The sequence below is a fragment of the Bactrocera neohumeralis genome, chromosome 3, assembly GCF_024586455.1.
Source record: "Bactrocera neohumeralis isolate Rockhampton chromosome 3, APGP_CSIRO_Bneo_wtdbg2-racon-allhic-juicebox.fasta_v2, whole genome shotgun sequence".
Classification (NCBI taxonomy): Eukaryota; Metazoa; Arthropoda; class Insecta; order Diptera; family Tephritidae; genus Bactrocera; species Bactrocera neohumeralis.
Genome location: NC_065920.1, coordinates 62,848,174 through 62,872,081, shown reverse-complemented (window position 1 = coordinate 62,872,081; position 23,908 = coordinate 62,848,174). Strand labels below are relative to the sequence as shown.

At 37.2% G+C, this 23,908-nt stretch overlaps 1 protein-coding gene across 7 annotated transcripts in view; it reads left to right on the top strand.

Annotated features, from left to right (window-relative positions):
* LOC126753357 (semaphorin-1A) overlaps nt 1-23,908 on the top strand; it is a 505,489-nt gene that overhangs the window by 366,769 nt on the left and 114,812 nt on the right. For all 7 annotated transcript variants that reach the window (XR_007666123.1, XR_007666127.1, XR_007666126.1 and 4 more), the window contains one exon: nt 5,477-5,672. Coding sequence is in view for 1 of the 7 variants with exons in the window: in XM_050464739.1 (XP_050320696.1) it covers nt 5,477-5,672 (196 nt within the window). In the remaining 6 variants the exon portion in view is untranslated. The remainder of the gene's footprint in view (nt 1-5,476; nt 5,673-23,908) is intronic.

The window sequence follows — 23,908 nt, the reverse complement described above, 5'->3', positions numbered from 1 at the left end:
CGAGCCATTGCCGATGCGTGTTAGATGCCATGAGCACAAAATACTTCGTACACGCACATAACTGTCGCGGTAAGCGGGGCTCGGTTGGTTGGCCACTTTGTATTCAGGACCATTTCGAATGACTTAACAAATGTTTTGTGCCGAAATATTCCCGTTAGCGTGTTCACATTAACGTACATACACACACCCTTACACGAATACCTAAACACGCGTACGCATGAAGTGTTCGGGCAGCCCAGAAGGGACTTACTGACTTTACTTACTGACTTGCTGATGCGGCTGTCATTCGTGTTGATGATGATGCTGTTGCATTGTATTTATTTGCGATTATTGCTGCTCCAATTTCAATGATTCGTTTTGTAACGACGAATACAGATGTGCATTAGGGTGGTTCTTAAAAAATATAAGTTTTGGATTTTTTGTACCTCATTCTGTCAATGTCCCTCGTTGATCCGATTCGTAACATCGGATAAAAATTTGTATTAGGGTGGTTCTACAAAGTAGAGTGCTGGATTTTTTAAAGCTCATTCTGTCAAAATTTCATTGCCCTCTTCGTTCAATAATACCGTTTGTATCGACGAAAACAGATATGTATTAGGGTGGTTCTTAAAAAAATAAAGCACTGGATTTTTTAACCTAATTTTGTCAATCTCTTCATATCCTCTTGTTTCAATAATTCATTATGTAACGACGAATACAGATGTGTATTAGGGTTCTTCTTAAAAAATAAAGCACTGGATTTTTTAACTTAATCTCTTAATGTCCTCTTGTTTCTAATATTCCTTTTATAACGTCAGACATGTACTAGGGTGGTTCATAAAAAATTAAGCGCTGACTTTTTGCTTCATTTCGTCAATCTCTTTAATGTTTCTTGTTTCGATGATTTCTTTTGCAACGTCAGAAGTGTATTATGGTGGTTCTTAAAAAACTAAGTATTGCTTTTGTATGTTTGTTTAAGAAGGGTCGTTTGAGGCCCATTGTTTCCCAATATTCATCTATTACATATTTATATGGAGTCGATTTTTTTTTTTTAAAAACATAAAAATTAGAAAAACTACCTCGGCTCTCATTTTTTGTTGTTGCTTTTTGGGAATAAAATGTAAAAAAATAAAAAATTTACGACCACCCTTTACATTAGTAAATAGAGTGATGTCAATATCAGAAGAAGTCACATAACTATTGGTATTTTAAAAAATATGATTTTCAGAAAAAATTTGAATTTCAGGCCAACCCTATATATAAGTGATATAATGATATGCATTTGCTGTTGTCGTTGCTAACTTTTATATTGTTTTTTGAAAGTTTTAGAACCACCATAGCATATTTATAAGTATACAAAAAATCCAAAAAACTATGTACCACGGCTCTCATTTGTTGTTATGTATTTTTGGAATCAAATGCAAAATAAATCCCAAATTTTAGGATCACCCTATATATAAGTATAGAGTGACGTGTCATCTGTCGATAACTTATCGAAAAAAATCTGTACAACAACGAATGATATGCATTTGCTGTTGTCGTTGCTAACCTTTATATATTTTTTTGAAAATTTTAGCACCACCCTAAAATATTTATAAGTATACAAAAAATCAAAAAAAACTAGCACGGATTTAATTTCTTATTGTTGCTGCTTTTTGGGAATAAAATGTAAAAAATGCAATATGTTAGGACCACCCTATACATGTACATATATGACATTTATGTATGTATGTACATATACAAATGTGTGTAGTGTTGTACAAATATCAAAACAACCATAACTACTGATATTTTAGGAAATATGATTTAAACAAAAAAATTTGGTATTTTTGGGAAACCTTTTTTTAAACAATACAGACGATTTTCAATTTTTCGAAAATTTTAGAACCACCCTAAGAATACATACATATAAATTCCAAAAAAAAAAAACACCACGGCTCTCATGTATTACTGTTGTTGGTTTTTAGGAATAATATTAAAAAAAAATCTAAAATTTTAGGACCGCCCTATACAAACCTAAGTATATAGTGTTGTGTCAATATCAGAAAAAGTCGCTTAACTACTGGTGTTCTGTTGTTGTATATATTTGAATTGCGATTGTGTGCGTGTATTTGTATAAGTATGCGGGCGGACACGAGCACAAAAACCAATATGGCCGTCATTTTACCGTTTTCGCCCCCACTTATTAATAAGTAAACAAATGCCAACGCAAAAACTTTACGGAAGCGTCGCAAAAATGAATTGAATTAAATATATGCAAAAATTGATAGATAGCTCTGTTTAAACTCGCCAAATAAACGCAAAACAAAACCAACAAAAGTAGCCACAATCGTAAATAAATTGCAAAAACTTCGTCACAGTCTCGTGCATTTGACCCGAATCAACTTTGGTAATTTCTTTAATGGAAAAATATACAATTCGATCATTCTATGGTAACAAAATATAGTCGAAGTTGATAAAGTGCCGCATCCCCATTGAATTTGACCAACCATGAAGTGAAACAACAATAAAAGTACATGTTGGTGCGTAGTTGTTATTGTTAATTTAATGAAAGCAAAATTTGAAATTCTTATTTGAAAAATGACACAAATTGAAAACGTTTGGTTTAACACCACAACAGCAGAGCGTTACGAATCTCCATGATAACTCGCAGCGAATAGAAAATTGAGCAGCTTCAAAGCCAATATAAAAGTTAGTGGCCGTTGGAGAAAACTTCCTTTAGAATTCACTAACTACTTGTGAATATGCGACAGTACTTAGAAGTGCCTAGTCTTTTCAAGATTTCTATGAAGCAACCACTATTCACTTTGATCTTATAAAGTGAAATAAAATCAGTATGAGTTTACATGAAACAAAACGAAAGCTTTCTTCGATTCCTGAAACCTTGCAGTGTCATGAATCGCAGGTGAAACTGGTGTAAATTGGTATAGTGAGATAGAGATAATGTAGAAAACGGTAGTCACACTTCCCTGTGATATTGGAACACTCAACTCAATTGTATAACTTTCTTTTTGCTACCACAAATCTCCTACTACCATACGGCAAGGCATGACTTGAAGTACTATTACTTTAACTTGGGCTATATTCGGCATAGACCGAACATTGTAAGAATTCAAAGACTTTGGTTTATTTTGAGATGAAGAAAAAAGTATAGTTCAAATTATTAACAGCATTGGAGATTCCAATTGGTTGTTTTCTTCTTCTTTTGGTAATGTTTTTTTACGTGGCGGGTCCCAAACCCAGCGCACAGCCCTGGACTCTTTACTTTAGCTCGTCTTCAAACGGATGTTTTTTGGCTACCCAGAGAATACTTAGTCTAAGACCAGAAGTCGTGAGCTGCTTGTGTAAAAAGTAAAATAATCGTTTCTGGCCACTTCCAAGTGAATGGCGTTCAGAGAACTTTCCTCACTTGCGTGAACTTCCACAAATAGCTCCATCATTCATGCTTTCATGATTACTAAGATGCAATATAAGCAATCACTGTTCCCGCGAATCGTTACAAAAGCTCTTTCTATTTCACCGAACCTTGAAAACTGACGAATCGAACATACAACTGGTGCAGGGATTTCCAATAAGAGTGATATGATTTCTGTTTAATAAAACACCCTAATTGTTCAGGAAGTTTAAATGTTTTTTATTAAGTAGGAAGTAAAAAATTAAGTTCAGAATAAAAATTATTCAAATGACCTCTACGAATTTTTTGCAGAAACTAATTCTATGAACTAAATTTTCGAGCACTTTTTCCACTAATATGTCAATATTTACTGCTAAAACTTGTCCAGAATCTGTTTTGTTGTTAAAGACGAATGACTTCAAATCACCCCATAAAAAGTAGTCGAATGGTGTTAAATCACAGATTTTGTGAAAATAATCGAATCATCCAAACTTTTCATGGAATAATTCGGTTGTTGCATGTGCTGTTTGGTAGGTAGTCTCGTCTTGTTGGAACCAGATGTTGTTAAGAAACTTTTATTATCATAAAAAGTTTGTTATCATCCGCTCTCCATTGACAATGAAAGTCTGTATGTATCACCAGTTTTTTTTTCGAAAGAAGTACGGACTGATGTTTCCACCAGTACTAAAACCACGCCAAGCTGTCAGCAGAATCGACAGTTTTGTTTAGGTTGTGGTTTGTGCCAGTACCAATTCTTTAAAACGTCTTCGAATCGACAAATTGTGGTCTTCAGCAACACTTGCCTGAACGTCAGCAATATTTTTATACCCTGAACAGGGTATATTAAGTTTGTCACGAAGCTTGTAACACCCAGAATTAAGCGTCGGAGACCCTATAAATTATATATATAAATGCTCAGTATGTTGAGCTGAGTCGATTTAGCCATGTCCGTCTGTGTGTCTGTCTGTCCGTCTGTCCGTGCGTCCGTCTGTCTATATATATACGAACTAGTCCCTCAGTTTTTAAGAAATCGTTTTGAAATTTTGCAAACGTCATTTCCTCTTCAAGATGCTGCTCATTTGTCGGAACTACCGATATCGGACTACTATAACATATAGCTGCCATACAAACTGAACGATCGGAATCAAGTTCTTATATGGAAAACTTTCACATTTCGCAAGGTATTTTCACAAAAGTTGGCACAGGATATTTTCTAAGGCAACAAGATCGGCTTACTATAGTATATAGCTGCCATACAAACCGAACGATCGGAATCAAGGGCTTGTATGGAAAATTTTCGCTTTTGACGTGGTATCTTCACGAAATTTGACATGGATTACTGCTTAAGGCAACAATATAATCTCCGAAAAAATTGTTCAGATCGGATTACTATAGCATATAGCTTACATTCAAACTGACACATAGTTACTAAAAGAAATGCACCTGTGAAGGGTATATTAGCTTCGGTGCAGCCTATATTAACGTTTTCCTTGTTAATACTTAGTTATTCTTTGTCTTGTTGCCACTTGAACATTATGTAAGGAATATTTAATAAAATTTTCCATACACTTGTTATAAGCTTCGGCTAGGATTGCCTTAAATGACTTCAGCGAGTTTTGGAGTTTGTCGGGTTCGGCCCATTCTGGGAGCTTTAGATTTTTTTCCGCAAAAACTTGAAAAACAATTCTCAACCGGTTAATACAAATTTATTTTGAATTATGCTTCAAGGATATTTATTAAGGTTTATATGTAGTTATGTAATTATGAGATCAATATTATCGATTTCGATCGATTTTCTGGAGTCTTATGTTTTTCGTTTCGGTGAAACGAATTTTTATCCAAAAAAGGAACACCTTTAACCAAAAAATCGATTCTTTAGTATTTATCTAAAATTATATATTTAAATTCAAATTTGTATACACCGTCTGGCGATTTTTTTCGCATTTAAAACTTATTGTAAATTTAAGATTTTTCCATTTTAATACATAGCGCTTAACCGCTCTTACTTTATTGAGTTAATTCCCTCGGATTCGAGCCAAAAAAATGTTTACTCATGCCACGATGTGTTTTCTTTCTTTTTTTCTATTTTTTTCAATTTAACAGGAGGCATGTCAAAATTACATTCGCATCATGGTAGTGACGTCGCCGGGTCGTTTGTTCGTGTGCGGCACCAATTCATTTCGGCCTATGTGTAATACATACATAATCAACGAGTACAACTATACCCAGGAGGCGAACAAAAGCGGCCAAGCCGTATGTCCCTACGATCCGCATCACAATTCAACATCAGTATTTGCTGGTAAGTACAATGACGCACACACTCTATAGATATATATATATATAATATATTCTAGAGCACATCACATGCATATTTATGTAACGAAATACGGTTTTGGACATATTAATAGTAGCACATTGCGAAAAGAATGTGAAAGGTTCATGTTTTGAATATATTTGCGTTAATTTTAGGAATTATTTAGCGAGATAAAAAGTATAACAAAGGAAATCGCAGCAAATTTCATAAAAGTTGAAGATAATACTTTCATATCCATATTAGACTCGCAAATGCTAACTTAATGATAGTGCTGATCAACCTCTGGCATTGTCAAATATTAGAGAGTGGCGAATAGAACAAAATGATGAAGTGATATGTTTAGGTAAAAAAATTTATAGAGAGAAAAATACCATATTGTCATATAACCGTGAATTTTTGGTTTGTAAAATATTAGAGAGTGGCGAATAGAACAAACCACTGCTATTTTTCGATAAAAAAAATGCATAGAGAGAAATGCATTCGTTTGTAAATTTTAACAAGAGAGTAAAGGTCTAACTTATAGACGTGTCGAATCGAAGATGACTAGTATTTAAAGTCCCATGATTCCTCCTAAACTATAAATAGTAACAGTAAACTGTCTTCTAACATTTATTGCATTAAAAATTATTTTTAAACCAGTTCTCATAGTTTTTGCTCACGATCGTCCATTTTTCAATCTTTGACCTATTTCAAGGTATCCCATCTGTAGACTATTTTGTCTAGGGTAAGGTTGAAACATTTTTAGAAAGTTATTTACTTTCTTTAAAGCTTCTATAGTAATGTAAAATGTTCGCTGTAGACTACAGTCGATAGATGTCGCGCTACAAAATAGGCAAACAGCAATGTCTAAGCTTCAAATATGTCTACTTCTAGGTTTGTCAACAAACGCAAATACAATAAAGTTTAGAATTACATTTGTATGTTCCAAAAACACTATTTCCATTACATTTTCAAATACTTTTTTCCAAAACTTGTCTCAAAATTTCTATATATAATCGATTTAGAGTCGAAGACCTGAATTAACTGATATGTATACCACCCAACTTGCTGGTTTTTAATAGCTGCAGGCTTCCAAAATGCAACTGCGTCTATTAATACGCGCAACACTGTATAAAAATTTTTCTACTTTTTTTATATGTGCCTATAAAAGCAAGCAGCCAAATAGTTGTTATTAACTTTCGTTCTGTAAAATTCTGTTCTATTAATATGCCTATAACTGTATAAAAATTATATCTACACTCATATTTGTATACCTATAAGAGTTCACACAGTCAAAAAGCTGTTACTAGCTTTATCCATAAACTTTACAAAAACAAATGCTTCTATTAATATGCCCAAAACTTTATAAAAATTTGATCTATATCCATATATGGATACCTATAAAAGTCCAAACAGTCAAAAAGCGGTTACTAGCATTATCTCTAAACTTATTATCTACATACACATGCTCAAAAAGTCCAACCAATCATACTTCTACCGCTAATTTTCGTACAAAATTAAAATATGAAAAGCAAGTGCTACTATTAATATGCACAAAACTGTTTAATTTTTTTTACTAAATCTACATATACTTAAAAAGTCCAACCAACCACATTCCTGTCGCTAACTTTCGACTAAAAATTAAAATATAAAAAGAAGTGCTACTATTAATATGCACAAAACTGTTTAAATTCTTTTACTAAATTTACATATACTTAGACGTCCAACCGGCAATATCCCTGCCGCTAACTTTTGAATAAAAATAAAATATAAAAGGAAGTGCTACTATTAATATGCACAAAACTGTATGAAAAATCTACTTTTCTCTATACATACATACATATGTATGTATGTATATATAAAAGAACACCAGCGCTGCATGTTAAACGCGTACCCTTGGTGCTGCCAGCCACATGCCAAAAACGTGCCCTCAACTCCGCCTGCCCCCACCCTACTACTACAGCTACTAGCGTCATTTTCAGCGAACGTTATCAACCAATTCACAAGTTAGCTTTTAACGTATGCAACGTCATGTTTTTTCGTCAATTTCAACATTTTACTTTTGTTTCACTTTTTTATTTCGATTTTTATTTCAGTCGTCCTCACTTTTTCACGCTATTTTACCCGCCCTGCAAAAATACATAGTTGTCTGTATTTTTGTTGTCTCTTCTATTCATTTCATTTCGTTCCATTTGATAGCGTGCTGTGTTATTATTCCTTTTTTGTTTTTATTGTTGTTTTGCATTTTTTATACTCCGCAGCCCGTCGCACTTTCCAACGCCCTCCATTCGGCTACGTTTTTATTGTTATTTTTAGATTTTGTTGTTTTGTTTTTTTGCTGCTATTTGATTTCGTACTTTGTTAGTTCCTGTCGGTTGCTATACGATTTTTCGCTCTTCTGTTTTGCAAATTGATGCGCCATTTTGTTGCAATAACGGTGCACAGGTACTTCATTGTACCTCGCGCGCCGTGAGTGGGTTCTAGGTTCGTTAACACCATTCTGAGTGTGTGTGTTTGTAATTGTTTTTCAACGTTTTTGTTGTTGCTATCATATTGTGGCACCAAATGTTATTTGGTTTACTTTTTTGAAACAATTTTTTTTTGTTTTCGTTCTATTATTTTTACTTCGTTTCATCTATTAAATTTTGATAATTTTTTCGTGCGATTTTGTTGGCTTACATTTTCACCTTTCGTCTCCCCTTTTTCGTTATCATTCTCGTCATTGTTTTTCTCCTCTATAGTTATGCCTACTCTTGTACCGTTATTTTCATTTCTTTCTCACTTTTTTGCGCCTTCTTTTCTTTATTTTTTCCTTGTTGCTTTTTGGTTGTTCTCCGTTTTGTCTTTTTCTCTTCGTCCTTCCTGTGTTGAAATTTTTTAGCACACCGAAATCAGATAAAAATTGTCATTCATCAACCGGTGCACAGACACATGTGCCGTTATTTGACTATATAGAGACCTTACGTCTCTAACAACTGTCAACTACATGTTTATATACAAATATCCCTAACATATTTGCGTTCCTCCCTGCGCTATACTCGAACCTACTACATGTGCGAGACTCGTTTGTAAGTACACGGATATGTTTCGCGCATGTTGCCGTTATTTGTATGCGCTCTTGTCCGGTTTTTGTTCACGAAATTTCCGATTTTTGTATACGTTGCCTACCTTTAGGAGCAAATATAAATTTGCTGTTCAAAAAAAGAGATTGAACTCATGTAGTTATTACTAGATTTGTAATAAAGGCGAGTGACGAAGAGTGAGTTTTAGCTAGAACTTTTGTCAAGAAATTGTTTTGAGGTTAGAAACGAAGTCACTGAATAAACTCATGGTTTTGAGATTGGAAATGAATACAGATGTTGTCTTATAATTTTCGAAATTTTCTTTAATAAAGTATGTATGATATTCTCCAGAATTTATTTCAAATAATTATTAATGAAAAAGAAACATTACTGTCAAGAACTTATATTAAAATATGAGAGAATTGTTAATCTACTCAACAGATGATCTACATATTTCAGAGATCAGCAGAATCGGTGGGATTGTTTTAGTCCTTATGGAATCTAATTATCTACTTCTTGCAGATGGTGGCATATAAAGGCTTTTTGAATTCTATGGTATTATTATAGAAGCTGCCAAAAGCTGGAACAAGAAGAGACTATAGAGCATCTTCTATGCGAATGCATAGCTTTGTATAGTAAAAACAAAACTGCAACTATCGGTCGAGCGTTTCTTGACGATATCTTTGCTGTTTGAATTGATGAACTTCATCCAGAGAACAAGGTGCTTCAGAGATAAAATGATGAAATAGGAGGATTTTAGTTCCGGTGGTTTCACAAGGAGTTTATTGAGGGCCTTGAAGCGTCTTTAGACAACATACCTAACATATGTACATACTTATGGTACAATTTTCCGGTCTAGCATCTCTTCTCGTACTCTGAAAATTTTGAAGAACCGATCTAATTTGCTGAAAATTTCTTGAGAACAATTTTTTCCAAAGCAAAGAGCAAACAAACAGTGCTTTGAAAGAACAGTTGGTTTTTTGAAAGCTTAACAGCATTTTCTCCTGTAGACATTACTAGATCTGAAATAAACTTCCTCAAAATTGTGCTTTCTTCGTGAAGCTTCGAGTGCTTATGATTAGAGGCACTGATATATCTTAGAAACATCGGAAGACTTTTTTTAATAAGATCTAATTTGGTGTGATTTGCAACAAGCATCTAGAAACACCTTGGAAGGTATTACAATATCTACGGAGTATAAAAGAACGTTCCCTATGAATATTAAATGAGTACTTAGAGATCAAAGTTGGCAAAGTCGTTATTTCAAGAATTCTTGCTTCGGTAAGCTTCAAGCGCTTATTATTAGACACACTGTCGCTTTGATGTCCTGCCAAAGTTATCTCATATGTCTTAGAACTACAAATCCTTTTGAAGGTATCACAATATCTACGGAGTATAAAAGAGCGTTCCCTATGAAGATTAAATGAGTACTTAGAGATCAAAGTGGATATAGTCGTTATTTCAAGCGGTCCTAGGTTTGATGTATCCCAACTTGTAGATATTATCAGTAAGTAATTAGTAGTCATCTATAGAAAGTCGCTCATTTGGACGGCCTCCTTAGCTCTAAACAACACGGCCTTGAATTTTATGAAGCTTCGAGAGCTAATTATTAGATATTCCACTACCATAACCACATCTGATGCTCTTTAAATTTGAAACCAGTTGGCGGTCTAAATAATGATTTAATGGATATTTCTTAAGACTATTCTAAACAAGATCTGATTTGCTATGTCTGAAACTTACATATAGAAAGTCATCAGAAGGTAAAACAAATCTACCGAGTGTAAAAAAATCCTTTCTTGAACGCTTAAAGATTGCTGAGAAGTTAAAGTGGATATAATCGTATTTTGCTTGAGGCCTTGAAGATTGCTGAGAGGTTAAAGCGGAAATAGTCGTATTTTAAAGCATCTCTAAATCTGTGGAATTTGGACTTTTAAGCATTATCCTTAAACAAATATGTTAATTCGTCGTGTGTGTAGAGTTAGTTCACCTTTTCCAGAGTTAAGTAGATGTCGTATCACAATACATAAGTTGTTGCAAAGTTAGTCTACCCCTCGGCTGGACGTAGTTCTTTGAACATTCGCAAAAAAAGCAGGCGAAATACGGTCTTAAAAGTTGAAATAACTCATGTTACTAAAGAGTGATACTGTAAACTTTGTAGAGACGCTTCACATGGTGGAAATTACGTAAAAGCTTGAACTTTGAAAATACAACCTGAATAACATTAAAACTTAAAATTTAACATACAAAGTGTTCTATCGAACTAATCTAATCCAAAATTGAAATGTTTTAATTTTGTTAAACTACAAATGGTCACCCTCACCTAACCCTCTTAATCTGAACTCAAAAACTTACCACTCTCTCAATCCAACTAAACGCCAAAGGTCAAGGATCCCTTACGTTAAATCCATTAAATCCCATGCAATCTAACGCCAATCACTATCCACATGCATTATCTCCAACACCCTTTATGTGCAGCTTCATCACGCTTCAGTGCCTAACCGGAAACATAACGGTTAGTTAGTGGGTAAAATGCGGTTGACTGAACGAACGTGGAAAACGCTTTGAGGTTAGGTTTTAGTAGTTGAGGCGACTGACAACGCTGATCGCTGCTAGCACCAGCCACTCACCTCATGTGTGTTCCGGCACATTTATTCGTGTTCTGTGCGCAACTAAACACATTTGATACTGTTACATATTTTATATATTTGCACATTCTCTACTCGCGTTATTTCTATTTCAATTTTTATGTTTTTTATTGCAATTTTTTACTCGCCATAAATATTTTTATCACATTCAAATGGGGCCAATAACGATTTGTGGCCATTTCAGTTTATTCTTTTTATTTTATTTTTATTTATTTCTATTTGTTTTTTTGTTCGCAATCGCCATTTATTTGGCTTTGGTGTGCCAACGGTGACAGCGGATACACGCGTTTTTGCCTGCTGCGCCTTTGCCAGCCATGCTCCTGACTAGGATTTGATGATAATTTATGACCAAATAAATGTGAACACAACAAATCTGCATATCATGGACACGTTTCGCATATGCAATTCTGACCCAGGTTTGGGCGCGTGCATGTGTGTGTGGGTGAAGTGTGTGTGTGTGTGTGTGTGTTGTTGGCGATTATATGTTTTGTAAGGCTTATGAGTGCCAACCAAACGGCTGTTAATGCAAAATATTAGTTTTTTCACGTGCAAAATTACGTATGTATTTGTATTTGTATTCACGCACACACACGCACACTCTCAGCGGACTCCTATAGGTGTTGAAAGGGAAGAAGTGCGCACAGCAAAACCTGACTTGTATATAAAATATGCCATTTGATAGCGATTAAAGTTATTTATTATAGTACCGCGTGTAATACTGTTGAAAAAATATGCCTTTATTTGGAATAAAAGTAAGCGGTATGCGTTTTGCATAGTCAGCATGAATATTGGATTCACTTACGTTAAATAGACTTCTTTAAATTTGAGTTCCTGACAAGCTTAAGATTAGCTTAATCATACGTAAGGTCTCGTAAATGGTTAAGTTAGCTTAGATGCCTGTTTACAGAGAGCACCTGACAGTAAACCCCTCCACCAACTTTCTCCCCAAGCTTTGATCCATCCGTGAAGAAGCACACCTCCAACGCCATCTTACCACGCACAACTCCTTCGCCCATATAAGAGTATAGAAGGAGCCGCCCAAGTACGGTTTGGCGTCTACTTTTTCGAAGTGATACGTTATGAAGTCAATGTGAGTTAGGATTTCCAAATGTTCAGACACGTGTTCTGCTAGGAACCCAAACTCTCTGAGTCTGAAGGCAACTTTCGCAGCCATCCACCTTCCGGCGATGTCAACGGACAATATGTGCAAGATGACATTAAGTGCCATGGTTAGAATAGACCTTAGTGCAACACACATGCTGATGAGCACCGCCCGTTGAAGGCGCCCGAGTGCCTTTGCAAGTGCGATCTTTTCTAGAGCGCTCGACCACATAAAGACTCAACAGAACAACAATGAGCTTAACTATGGTGCCAGATGATCACTTTCGGTGAGAGATCCCTCCTTTTCTCAATGGCTCCTCTACAGCAATACAAGGCAATGCCTTTTTTGTTCTTTCTCCGATATTTGGCTTCCATGAAAGCTTCCTATCCAGTATAAGCTCTGGATATTTCAATGTATCCGCTGGTTGCAGACGGATATCTTCCATTTGCGCCAGCGCTGCCGCAGGAATTTTGTTTATTCCGGTGAATAAAACCATTTCGGTTTTATTTCGCTTGATGGTGAAACCGTTCGCAATTCGTTACGACGCGTAATTCGTAAACGGTATTTAGAAACTTGCCTTTGACCACAAGCGCTACAGCGTCTGCATAGGCAATCACGATAGGCTGTCACGATCTTCAAATTTTTTAAGCAGGCCGTTAATGACTAGGATCCACACAAGAGGAGACAGAACTCCACCTTGTGGGCTCGCATTTCGTCGACCTCATTTCAATCATTCTGTCGCACAGAAGACTGAAAATGAGGTGTTTGAGGTTTGATTCAACCCCAAGACCGTCCGGAGCAGTTACGAATGCGTGCGACAGAGAATTATTTAAAACTTCCTCTATATCAAAGAAGGTCCCAACTGCGAATTCCTTAACCCTAATGGCTTCCTCAAGTCATGACACGATAGTTTGCAGGGCAGTATCTATTGACTTGCCTTTACAGTAAGCATGTTGCGCTCCTGATAATTGACCCCTTGGCATGCGCCCTCCAGTTCATCAATATCATTGAAACAAAAACATAATATTTGCAAGACTTTCATTACATTAAAAAACTTTCGTCTCTGTTAGGAAAAAACTCGGGCAGTTTTTCACCTGCAAAATATTTGGCAATAGTCAGTTATAGGTAGCAAACACTTGGTGCCACAACCGGGCTATTAGGTGGACGCATAAAAACCTCCCCACCATGCTCCCGGAGTTTCTAGCCCGTCACTTTTGATATGTGTGTTCTGTCATTGTCTCAAAGCCGGCCACTCCAGGGCGATTGCCATCTTCTGACGATCCAAATGCTGTCCACGATCGTTTATGTTGGTCTTGTCGTAAATTACCCACCTTTCATGAACTTTAATCAACGGCTTCAGAAATGATTCGATGTTGTTGGCATAAACCTAAGTAATGTATTTAATTGTGTCCGGAGCTTACATATCATCTGTCATTTTTAAGTACATACTTGTTGGAGAAATCATTCTAGACAAAAAGAACTAACCAGGAACGCTATTAAAAGAGATTATGCTTGTTACCATATAACAAGTTTTATTCCACCTGAAGGTATTTAAGAAGATGATATCCGTAGAAGAAGACCATGCTCATAATATGAAGTCTTAACTGATCGTAATTGAAAATTTCAAAACAATGTTGGACAGAAGTTAACGATGTGAATTCGCTTCAATATAATATTACACTTTTTAAACATATTTAAACTGAGGATATGTGGTGGATTTGTGTCTCCTGCTGCCTTCTAGCGGCCAGCTCGTCTGCCTTTTTATTTCCTTCTATTCCTATGTGACTAGGTAACCAGATGATTTAACCAAATTACCTACTCAGAGTCTAGTTATTGCCTGCTTGCATAACCTAAGGCAGTGAGACTTAGTATTGACGCTACAGAGATGACCTTAATTTTCGCTCGGCTATCTATTGGTTTATGGACTTGCTGGTTAGAGCAGAGGCTCAATTGGCACCTTTCGTTATACCTACAATTTCAACCTGAAATACTGAATTGTAGTCATTTACTTTAAAGCTTCCTTTTGTGCATTGATGACTGCAAAAAAACCGCTCCTGTTCCTATTTCGCCCTCTGAGGGAGGTAGTTAGTAAAAAGCTTTCTTTCCTCGGATATATGGTTATGGGTGAGCTAAAAACAAACAAGTACCGAATATATATGAATGTGGTAGATTTTTCTTAAATCTTGCTTTCCAAAGTTATCGTTTTCTCTACTTTCTATATACTTGTATATATGGCTATAGCATATACCTTTCATTCAAAATGCTGAGCAAAATTAGTCCTAATATGGAAAACTTTTTTATTTCACAAGTTATCTTCAAGAAATTTAACATAGATTTATAGACAAGACAACGCTATAATTTTGGAAGAAATTGCTTGAATCGGACCACTATAGCATATAGCTGCCATACAAACTGATCGATTAAAGTCAAGACCGTGTATGGAAAACTTTTTTGTTTGGCACGATATCTTCACGAAACTTGGCATAAATTATTTCTGTAATCCCGGCTACAATCTCCGTAGAAATCGTTCAGATCGGACTACTATAGCCTATAGCTGCCATACAAATGCATCAAGTTTTTGCATAGAAATTTTTTAACTGTGACATGTATTACAGCTACGGTGGAACCGAAGTTAGCGTTCTTTCTGATTCTGTATAAATACCGTTATATTAAAGCTTAGGTTAATTGAATGAAGTCTTAGATTTGCTCTGGCTTCACTGTGCCTTAACAGATCTTTCAATTATCTTCCATATGTAAGTTGTTATAAAAAGGAATATCATCCCCAAATGAAAAAAGTTTTTATACCGATACCGCTATTTAACACTTAATTCCGTTATAATGAAGTCATCTACCAATTATGCTATATTCTCTGCTGCATATTAGAACATTTAAATTCAGTATCCACAAGGCTACTTCCATTATACTTCAGTTCTCTTCGAAATGGCTAACTACTATTGCCCGCACTTTAAGCTGCATAACGTTAAATACGCCAAGAACGCTTCAACTAAATAGCCATTTTCGAAAGATTTTACCATTTTACCACTCACACACTGCCCAACACGCTTGTCGTCCCCACTTAACTGCTTCTGTGTATTTATACAAAAAGTCTTATCGCTTTACCTTGTCGCATTAGCGTTCGCCCGCAACGCACATACACACACACACTTATACACCAAAACTGCTGCGAGTCCGCCCTAAATTGCAAAGAATCTTTAAGTGGTGCTCATTGCGGCTCAAGTAGCTTCCCGTGCCAAATGTCGCCAAGCCAAAAAATTGGCAAAAGAAAAGGAAGTAAAAAAGCAAGCGGAAGGCAGAGCAACGTCTTGCTTATCGCTAAAGTGTTACGCGCCCGTAGATGCTTTGGAGAAAATTTAACACGCCCAAAAAAAAATGCATAGGAAGGAAGCTGAAAGTCAAGCCAATACCTAGCGAGTCACACGTGGTGCGCTTGCAAATGGCGGCGTTTACTTGCAACACCGCAAATGTTGCCAGCGCCAACAACGACTTGTGGCCAATAACGTTGTATATGCATGTTTATTTTGTCGTTGTTGTTGTTGTATGCCAATGTGTATGTGCAGGTGGTATTAAGATGCCGGCATAAAGCGGCAATGTGCAACATCAGCAACTTAGCATCAGCAATTTGATAACACTACCCACACCAGCACACCCTCACAGTACCACCATTACCATTACCGGCATCAATGATGTAAAAAAAACAAAAACAACAACAATGTCGCACAAAATACGGGTAACGGCACTTATGCGGAGTGCAGCAATGGCATTATGGCTCGAGCGCGCCAAAAACTGTGCTACAAATGCAGCTTAAAAATGGCGAAATTATGTATAGGCACACACACATACACATGCAGCTACTTGAGCATACACCCACGCTTGTACATATGTACATATATATATGTATATTATAGTGTAAATATGTAGCTGTGTCTCGCTGTTGCAACACTTTGGCACCGCACAATCAGGCTCTGTCCTTGCTGCGCTTGGCTCTTACACGGCAAAGTATGACCGTCAACGCCCGTCAGCACGTACACACATGCATACGTGTACGCCACATATGCATTGCCATGTTTTCAAATGTTGCCAAATTGAATTTAAAGATGGTATTTGTTGTCGCCATAAAAAAATGCTTCCCTGTAACCTGTTCTCTAGCGATTACGCTCACTTCTTGCTACACCCATTCCTACTTTCTCTGTTTTTAGCTTACTTCCTACACATATATCTCGCTATCCCACAGTCTCTGCTGCATTTACCCCACACAGATCTCCCTCTCGCTCACTGACGTCAAAGTAATCTCTCACTCTCCCTCTTCCTCTCCCTTTCACTAACTTACTTACCCACGTACAATGCTCTCTCCCTCTCTTTTACACCGCCTGACACCATACAGATATCCCTACCACTCTTTACACCATGCCACATCGTACACACCCCACATACACCCACCCGCCGCTTTTACCGTTGTCACTTTGTCATCTCGTTCGCTTCCTCTGCACGTCCTATATTGCATGCCAAAAGCACTTTATTCCTTGCTTATGTATGTAAATCGACATTAAGCATAATGAGCATATTCAGCATGGCCACCAGGAGTACAGTCGTTGTTGTTGTTGCTGTTGTTACATGTACCCGTTGTATCGCCTTTGAAGCATCGTTGTTTCATTAAGTTGCAATTAAATTTGAAAATTGAAGTTTGTTTTGATGAGCTGCGCCGGTTGGACGCACGCTCGCTTACAGCTCAGCTCAGAATGCACATGTCGTGCAGTGCGCGCCGTTATTCGGCTTCGTGTGGTGCCGTGCTGCCTTGCTGTCGCTGCTGCGGCACGTGAAGACGGCTGCAATGTTTGGTGTGCGCTCGTGAGCTGGCAATGTCGCATGTCGTTTGATTATCAAAGCTCGACAGACAAACAATATTAAGTTATTATATTAATTTTTGTACCTAAATATAACTGTAAATGTGTACAAATATACATACTTACGCGCGCTTAAATGTATTATTTATGCAAAACGCGTGTTGTTCCAAGTCTCCGTGAAATAATTTTATTATATTAATGCCAATTTATGCATAAATGATTGAATGATGAACCTTAAAATGTTTTTCGGTTCTGAGAGAGCGAAAGTTGAGCGATTTAAAATGAGGAAATGAACTTTTAGTGTTTTTTTGCAAATATTTTTCAATTTATCATTACTTAAAATCACTCTTTTTCTTAAGCCGCAATGATATTGCATTAAAAGAAGCTATTTTATGCACTGAAGACGGTATATTAAGTTTGAAAAGAATATTATAATACTCCGAAGACTCAATAAAATATTTACATATACTCGTATATGAATGATCAGCTTGGCGGTCTGACTCTTTTCAGCCATGTCCGTCAATCTCTCTGTCCATCTGTATCTACATACGTGACATATCTTCTTCATCTTTATTGGCGTAATCAACACCAGGACTTTTCAACGGAGTGGAGGTTTTCCATTTCGTACCAGCTGTTCTTCTGCATTTTTCGAAAGCCAATGTTTTCGCTTGCAGCTGTACGTAAGGAGCTTGAAATGCCGTCCCACAGTTCCCTTGTACTGAGTTGCTCATGAGTGCTCTCAGATAACAGGAGTGAAAGTCAAGCAGAAAATCGTTCAGCTTCTCAACGTCGAACCTTCCTTGTGTTTGTTGACGTACTTTTTTTGCCGGGCAGAGGCGGTTGCGTATCTTGACTGCAACATGATAGTGGTCCAAGTCGATGGTAGGACTTCGGAGCATACGCACGTCTAAAACACTGGAGACATGTCTTCCGTCTATCACAACATGATCGATCTGGTTGGTGGTTTTTTGATCCGGAGGCAATCAGGTAGCTGAATGAAATTTCCTGTACTGGAATCTACAGATAGCTATGTTTCACGCGAAGTCGATCACCCTCAACCCATTTGGGGATGTTTCATCATGGAGACTGAATTTACCGACCGTTGTGCCAAAGATACCTTATTTGCCAACCACATAGTTTTTCTCTTACGTCGGGCCGTAGGCGCAAATCAGTGATATGTTGAAGAACTTCGTTTTTATGTGGCTAGACGTTCATCCACCGGAGTCAATGCCAGTACTCGGCGTATTTGCGCTCCTTTATATGGCGACTGTAGCAGATGCCATAATGACCTACTCGTCTCCTAACTACCTCCTGCATTATTCCCATTCTACCGATAGCGGTTCTAGCGTGCCTCTTCATGCTAGCTCGGCTCAGCTTTACAGTTTACCGCGATTCCGTTGTGGCCTGGCACCCATACCAGTCTTATCACAGAGACACTCGATGCTATTGATAGCGAGGTTAGGAACTCTTTGATCAGCCCTGATCGCACTGTTAATGAGTTCAAGACTAGTATCGCCGCATTGGTATCTAAGTGGATGGTTACTTTTCTGAAGAAGGCTGCAATCTGGTGCAGTAAATCTACTACTACCTTAATGGTTGCAAGCTCGACCTGGAAAACACTGCCATAGTCAGGAAGTCTGAAGCTGGAGTTGATAGAGAGTTTTTGATTACTGATTACTTCAACACCAAGCTTCCATCCAGGCTTAGACCAAACCGTAGAGAAGCTCATTGCCCCTCTCCAACAATGACTCACAAATCGCTCGCCGAAATATGGGAAGAAAGGGAGCCGCCAGAGTTCGGTTTGGCAACTGCATAATCCAAGTGATCCGGTATCCCCTGCGTCAACTCTTAAGCGGCATTTAGCCATTTTCCTTTGACCATGTGCGCTACATCGTTTGTATGGGCAATCACACGGCAGACACGATATTTAAGTTTTATAAGCAGGGCGTTAAATACCAGGATCCATTGAAAAGGAGAAGGAACTCCACCTTGTGGAGTACCCCTACTCATATTTCGTCGAGCATGTGCGTTTCCCCATTCCGTTTCAATTACTCTGTCGCACACAGAAGACTGAAGACTGGTGTTGGAAGTTTGATTAACCCAAAGACCGTTTCGAGCAGTTACGACTACTGCCAGCAGGACCTTATTGAAAGCTCCCTCTATATCAAGAAAGATTCCGAGAGCGAATTCCTTAATCCTAATGGCTTACTAAAGCCATGACACGATAGTTTGCAGGGCAGTATACACTGACTTGCTTTTACACTAAGTATGTTGTGATCCTGATATACATTGTATAATGTATATTCCGTCGAAAAGCGCCTCCTTATATACCAGTCCATCAGTCATGTTAGAGTTTTTAGCATAAAAGAGGGGAGACTAAGGGGCCTGGAGTCCTTGGTCTTAAAGTCGGTCCCCTGCCAGCTTTCGGGACGAACGTAACTCTGATTCCTCTCCAGGCCTTCGGGATGTAACCCATTCTTATGTAGTTCGCCTAGATAATTGAAGTGAATGATCTTAGTGTATACGAGTAATAATTACAAAAACTTGTTTTTCACAAACTTTTTCAATCCAAAATCGGACGTTCGGAAAATCTTTTGTATACTGGAGTACTATGTGGCTAGAGATTGGGCTTGAATCCAGTGTAATTTTAAAGCCATTATTGCAGTTATTCCTCCATAGAAAACTAAGTTCGTCAAATATAATTTCACAATGTTGTATTATAAAATATCCATTCGCGAGAACACACAACTTGAGGAGCCGGAAATAGTTAGAATGAGTTCAGGAAGAATGCCATTAATTTGAAGAAGGCCCTCCACAACCGAGAGTATAAACAAGTATTGGTAGATATACCCTAAAAATAATTATTTCATACCACTCTAAAGGATTGTTAGTCATACAAACATACATATATAATATACATAAAGGGTTTTTAAGATTTGCTTTGCTTTGTTGTATTTTCTGGCATTTTCACACAAAACACACCAGTTTCGAATAATGAAAAAACACACCCTTATAAATATAATTACAACAAGTCTTTGTGCCTTAAATCACCAAAATATAACAAAATTTAAAAAATTATAAAAAATCCAAACAAAAAGCTCACCTCAAATAACCACAACGACCCCTAACTATCCAACTAACCACTTCGTAAACGTGCGCCATGAACGGTAGTAATAATTTTCCGCTCAATTTAAATTTGCAGGGGTCTGTCAAATTTATTTAAATGTCAATATGACATGCTACAAAGCAGCAGCGACGCAGGCACGAGCGCGTGGGCACACCTACGCAAACCAATCAACAGACAATTAAAAAACGCAAGCATGTGTGCGTGTGTATGTATATGTGTGTCTAAATTTGTGCATATGTGTAAGTATGCGTGTGATTATCGCTGCCACATGTTGTTGCGCTCTTTTTGTTGTAAGTATTGTATTTGTTTTGCAATTTGCGCGCGGCTCATTAATGCTAAAATGCTAATGCCGAAATGAGGGGTGAACGCGCACACACATACGTACATGCATATGTAGCCGCATAGGAAGCAACGTGGTGCACGCTTCACTTCACGCACTTATTGTGCTTTTACAGCTATTTCTGTGGGTATTTGCATATTTCAGCGCAATAATCTGACCTTTGCTTCGGTCTCGTGCCGCCTAGTGTGACGCGGTGGTAGTTTCTGCGCGCGGATATTCGTACTTTTTGGTGCGTCTGACCACACCTTTGTATGTGCGGATGGAAATAGTGCAAAATAAGTTATGCAAATCAATTTGCATGTGCAATTAAGCGGCACATATACACATGCAAATGGAAATATATTATATTTGGTATATATCTGCGAAAAACCTTTCCTGTGCTTGCCTGCGGCACCTTTCATTGACGCACTTGCAAGGCGTTGCATATGCCGTATACACGCAAGTGCCCGTTAGCGCCTTCTGACAGTTGCTACCCACGCTTTAGGCTATTTTGAGCTTTATGACTTAGTTGTAAGTTAAAAAAAAAAATATTATAATATATTTGATCAATATCTTTTTCACACAAATCCTGCATGACATAAACGTGTACGTGAGTTTCAAAGTGTGGCATGCCACTTCCTGGAAAGAAATATTAAAAATTTTTGCAATTTAATAAAGTTGTTAATGGTGCTTGACAGGTCAATTGAAAAGTTTCCGGAGTGCCATTGTAAAACGAATTTTATTTTGTAAAAAAAATTCATTTTTGGATAGGTTCCTTCAATAGTGGTAGACTGATTATAGCAAGCCTCCAACTTTTCGATACCATTGAATACCATTATATAGTACAATTTCTTCTTTGCTTCAAAACAGGCCTCAGTTTCGACGATAACCGCTTCTTTCGACAAACAAACGTGAATTCTTTTGAGATTTGAGAACAGGAAATAGACGCTGAGGGCCAGTTCTGAAGAATACGGTGGTTCACGTCCAATTCGAAGCCGACTACATGGATTCTTACCATAATTTTAATCGACTTGTGACATTGTCTTATTGAAACACCACTTCATTTTTCTTCAAATACGCTAATTTTTCGCCCATTTCGTTTTTCAAACGTTCCAGTAAGCCTGTGTAATAGTCGCTGTAGATGGTTCTTTCTTTTGTAAAGTAATCAATAAAAATTGTTCCATGCGCATACCAAAATACAGACACCATAACCTTGTCAACCGACTGTTGCGTTTTTTCTAGCTTTAGAGCGGATCTATCGTATGCAGTCCGCTCATATTACTGTCGATTTAACTTCGGACTGAAACGATGGAGACATCCTTTATCATTTTTCACATATCGACGCAAAAATTCGGTTTTAGTATAATTTACCATCTCCAAACACTGCTTCGAATCATCAACTCGTTGTTTTTTTAGTCAAAAGTGAGCTCCCGCGGCACCCACTTTGCGCTGAACTTTCATAAACCCAGATATTCGTGAATAATATGCTGTACACTTTCAGTTAATATTTAGAATGTGTGCTATCTCTTACAACTTCACCTTATGGCTATCCGAAATTATTTTGTGGAATTTTCGATGTTTTCGTCGGCGGAAACCCTTTTAGGTCGTCCACTGCCTTCCCTCAAAAGCAATGCTTTATTAACACACGAAATTCCTTAAGCTACCGCATCTTCTGGCGAGTCACCATCTATGTGTGTGATCTGCCGTTGTCCTGATGGCAAATAAGCACTCTACCATTGGCCGCTGGCTGCTGCTTAAGTACATTTTCTTGTTTCAGACGGTCTAATTGTTGACACTGCAGTTCAAAATTAAGACTTTTGGTGTAAGGGAACAACTTATAGTTGCTGATTCGCTACCAATCCCACCAAATACACAGCTAAATTTTCAAGACAGTAAATCTAAGCTTCCTCGCAACTTTGCGCGGCTCAACGCGATTCAACCACTATCGGTTTCACTTGACGTAGTCTTATGTGACTTTTCATCAGCAGCAAACAATTTTGTTGCGATTCAGCAGTGATTTGCAGATAGAAAATCGATTCATGAGATTTTTTTGCGACAACTCGTGTGGCAGCCATATATCGAACTTTTTTGATATCCCCCCTCATTTAAAGGGTTCCAAAGGAGTTTTTCTTGTTTAATACTTAGCTCTTGGGCAAACGAAAAAGTGCTTAAATGACGGTCAAACATGACGTTCTCCATTTTTACATCTTTATTTTCGAATTGAGCTTCCAGAATATAGCGCATATTTCACTTCTCAATTACCAGGCGGAATGGGGAAAAATTGGGTGTTATAGGCTATTCACATTTTCACATCGAAGAATTTGACGTATAGTATTTTCCCTTTGCTGGCGCCGCTCTTTAAGGCGTGCTCAAACAATACCACGCCAAATATTTCCAAAACTATTTACGAAATTTTTTTTGTACGAAATATTATCTTTCTAAATGTGTGATACAGATTACTAGATTATCTATTGTCATTTCTTCTTCATTGAAAACATTTAATTAAATCTTTTACCGTTAATAGATTTGCTACTCTTTTGTTCAGTTACTTCTTTATTACTCCGTAGTCCTCTACCTCGATATATCTACATATGTATGTGCCATATAAATCATATAGAAAAACTTGATTTTGTTGTTTCGAAAAACAGACTATCGTCGGCACCCCACTGAGATTGAGGTAGCTAGAGTTAGAGAAAGAGAACATAAACATGAAAGGAAGAGCCAAGTTCACACACACTCTCTCAATTTCATTAAGATAACTTACATTACACACAGATAACTCCGATATATGCGGACTAAAGTCAGCTGGAAGTTCGAAAATATTTACATTAAGTATATGGGGAGTAAGAGAAGCATTGACCCGATTTAACACATTTCTAGCACACATACATACTAGTATTAGGAAAGGACTCTCGCTGAATTTGAATTATATATCTCACACATTGATCGTTATTTTCGGTAAAACCGTGAATTTTCGTATCAAAGTTGAACGATTTGTAAACGACTCACGCGTGATCTGTCAAAAAAGAGCCTATTGAAAGAAGTACCAATACTTAGATTACCAGTATATAAACCTCTATCTATCTCAATTGGTTTAAGGTAATACGTATGACCGTTAGGTG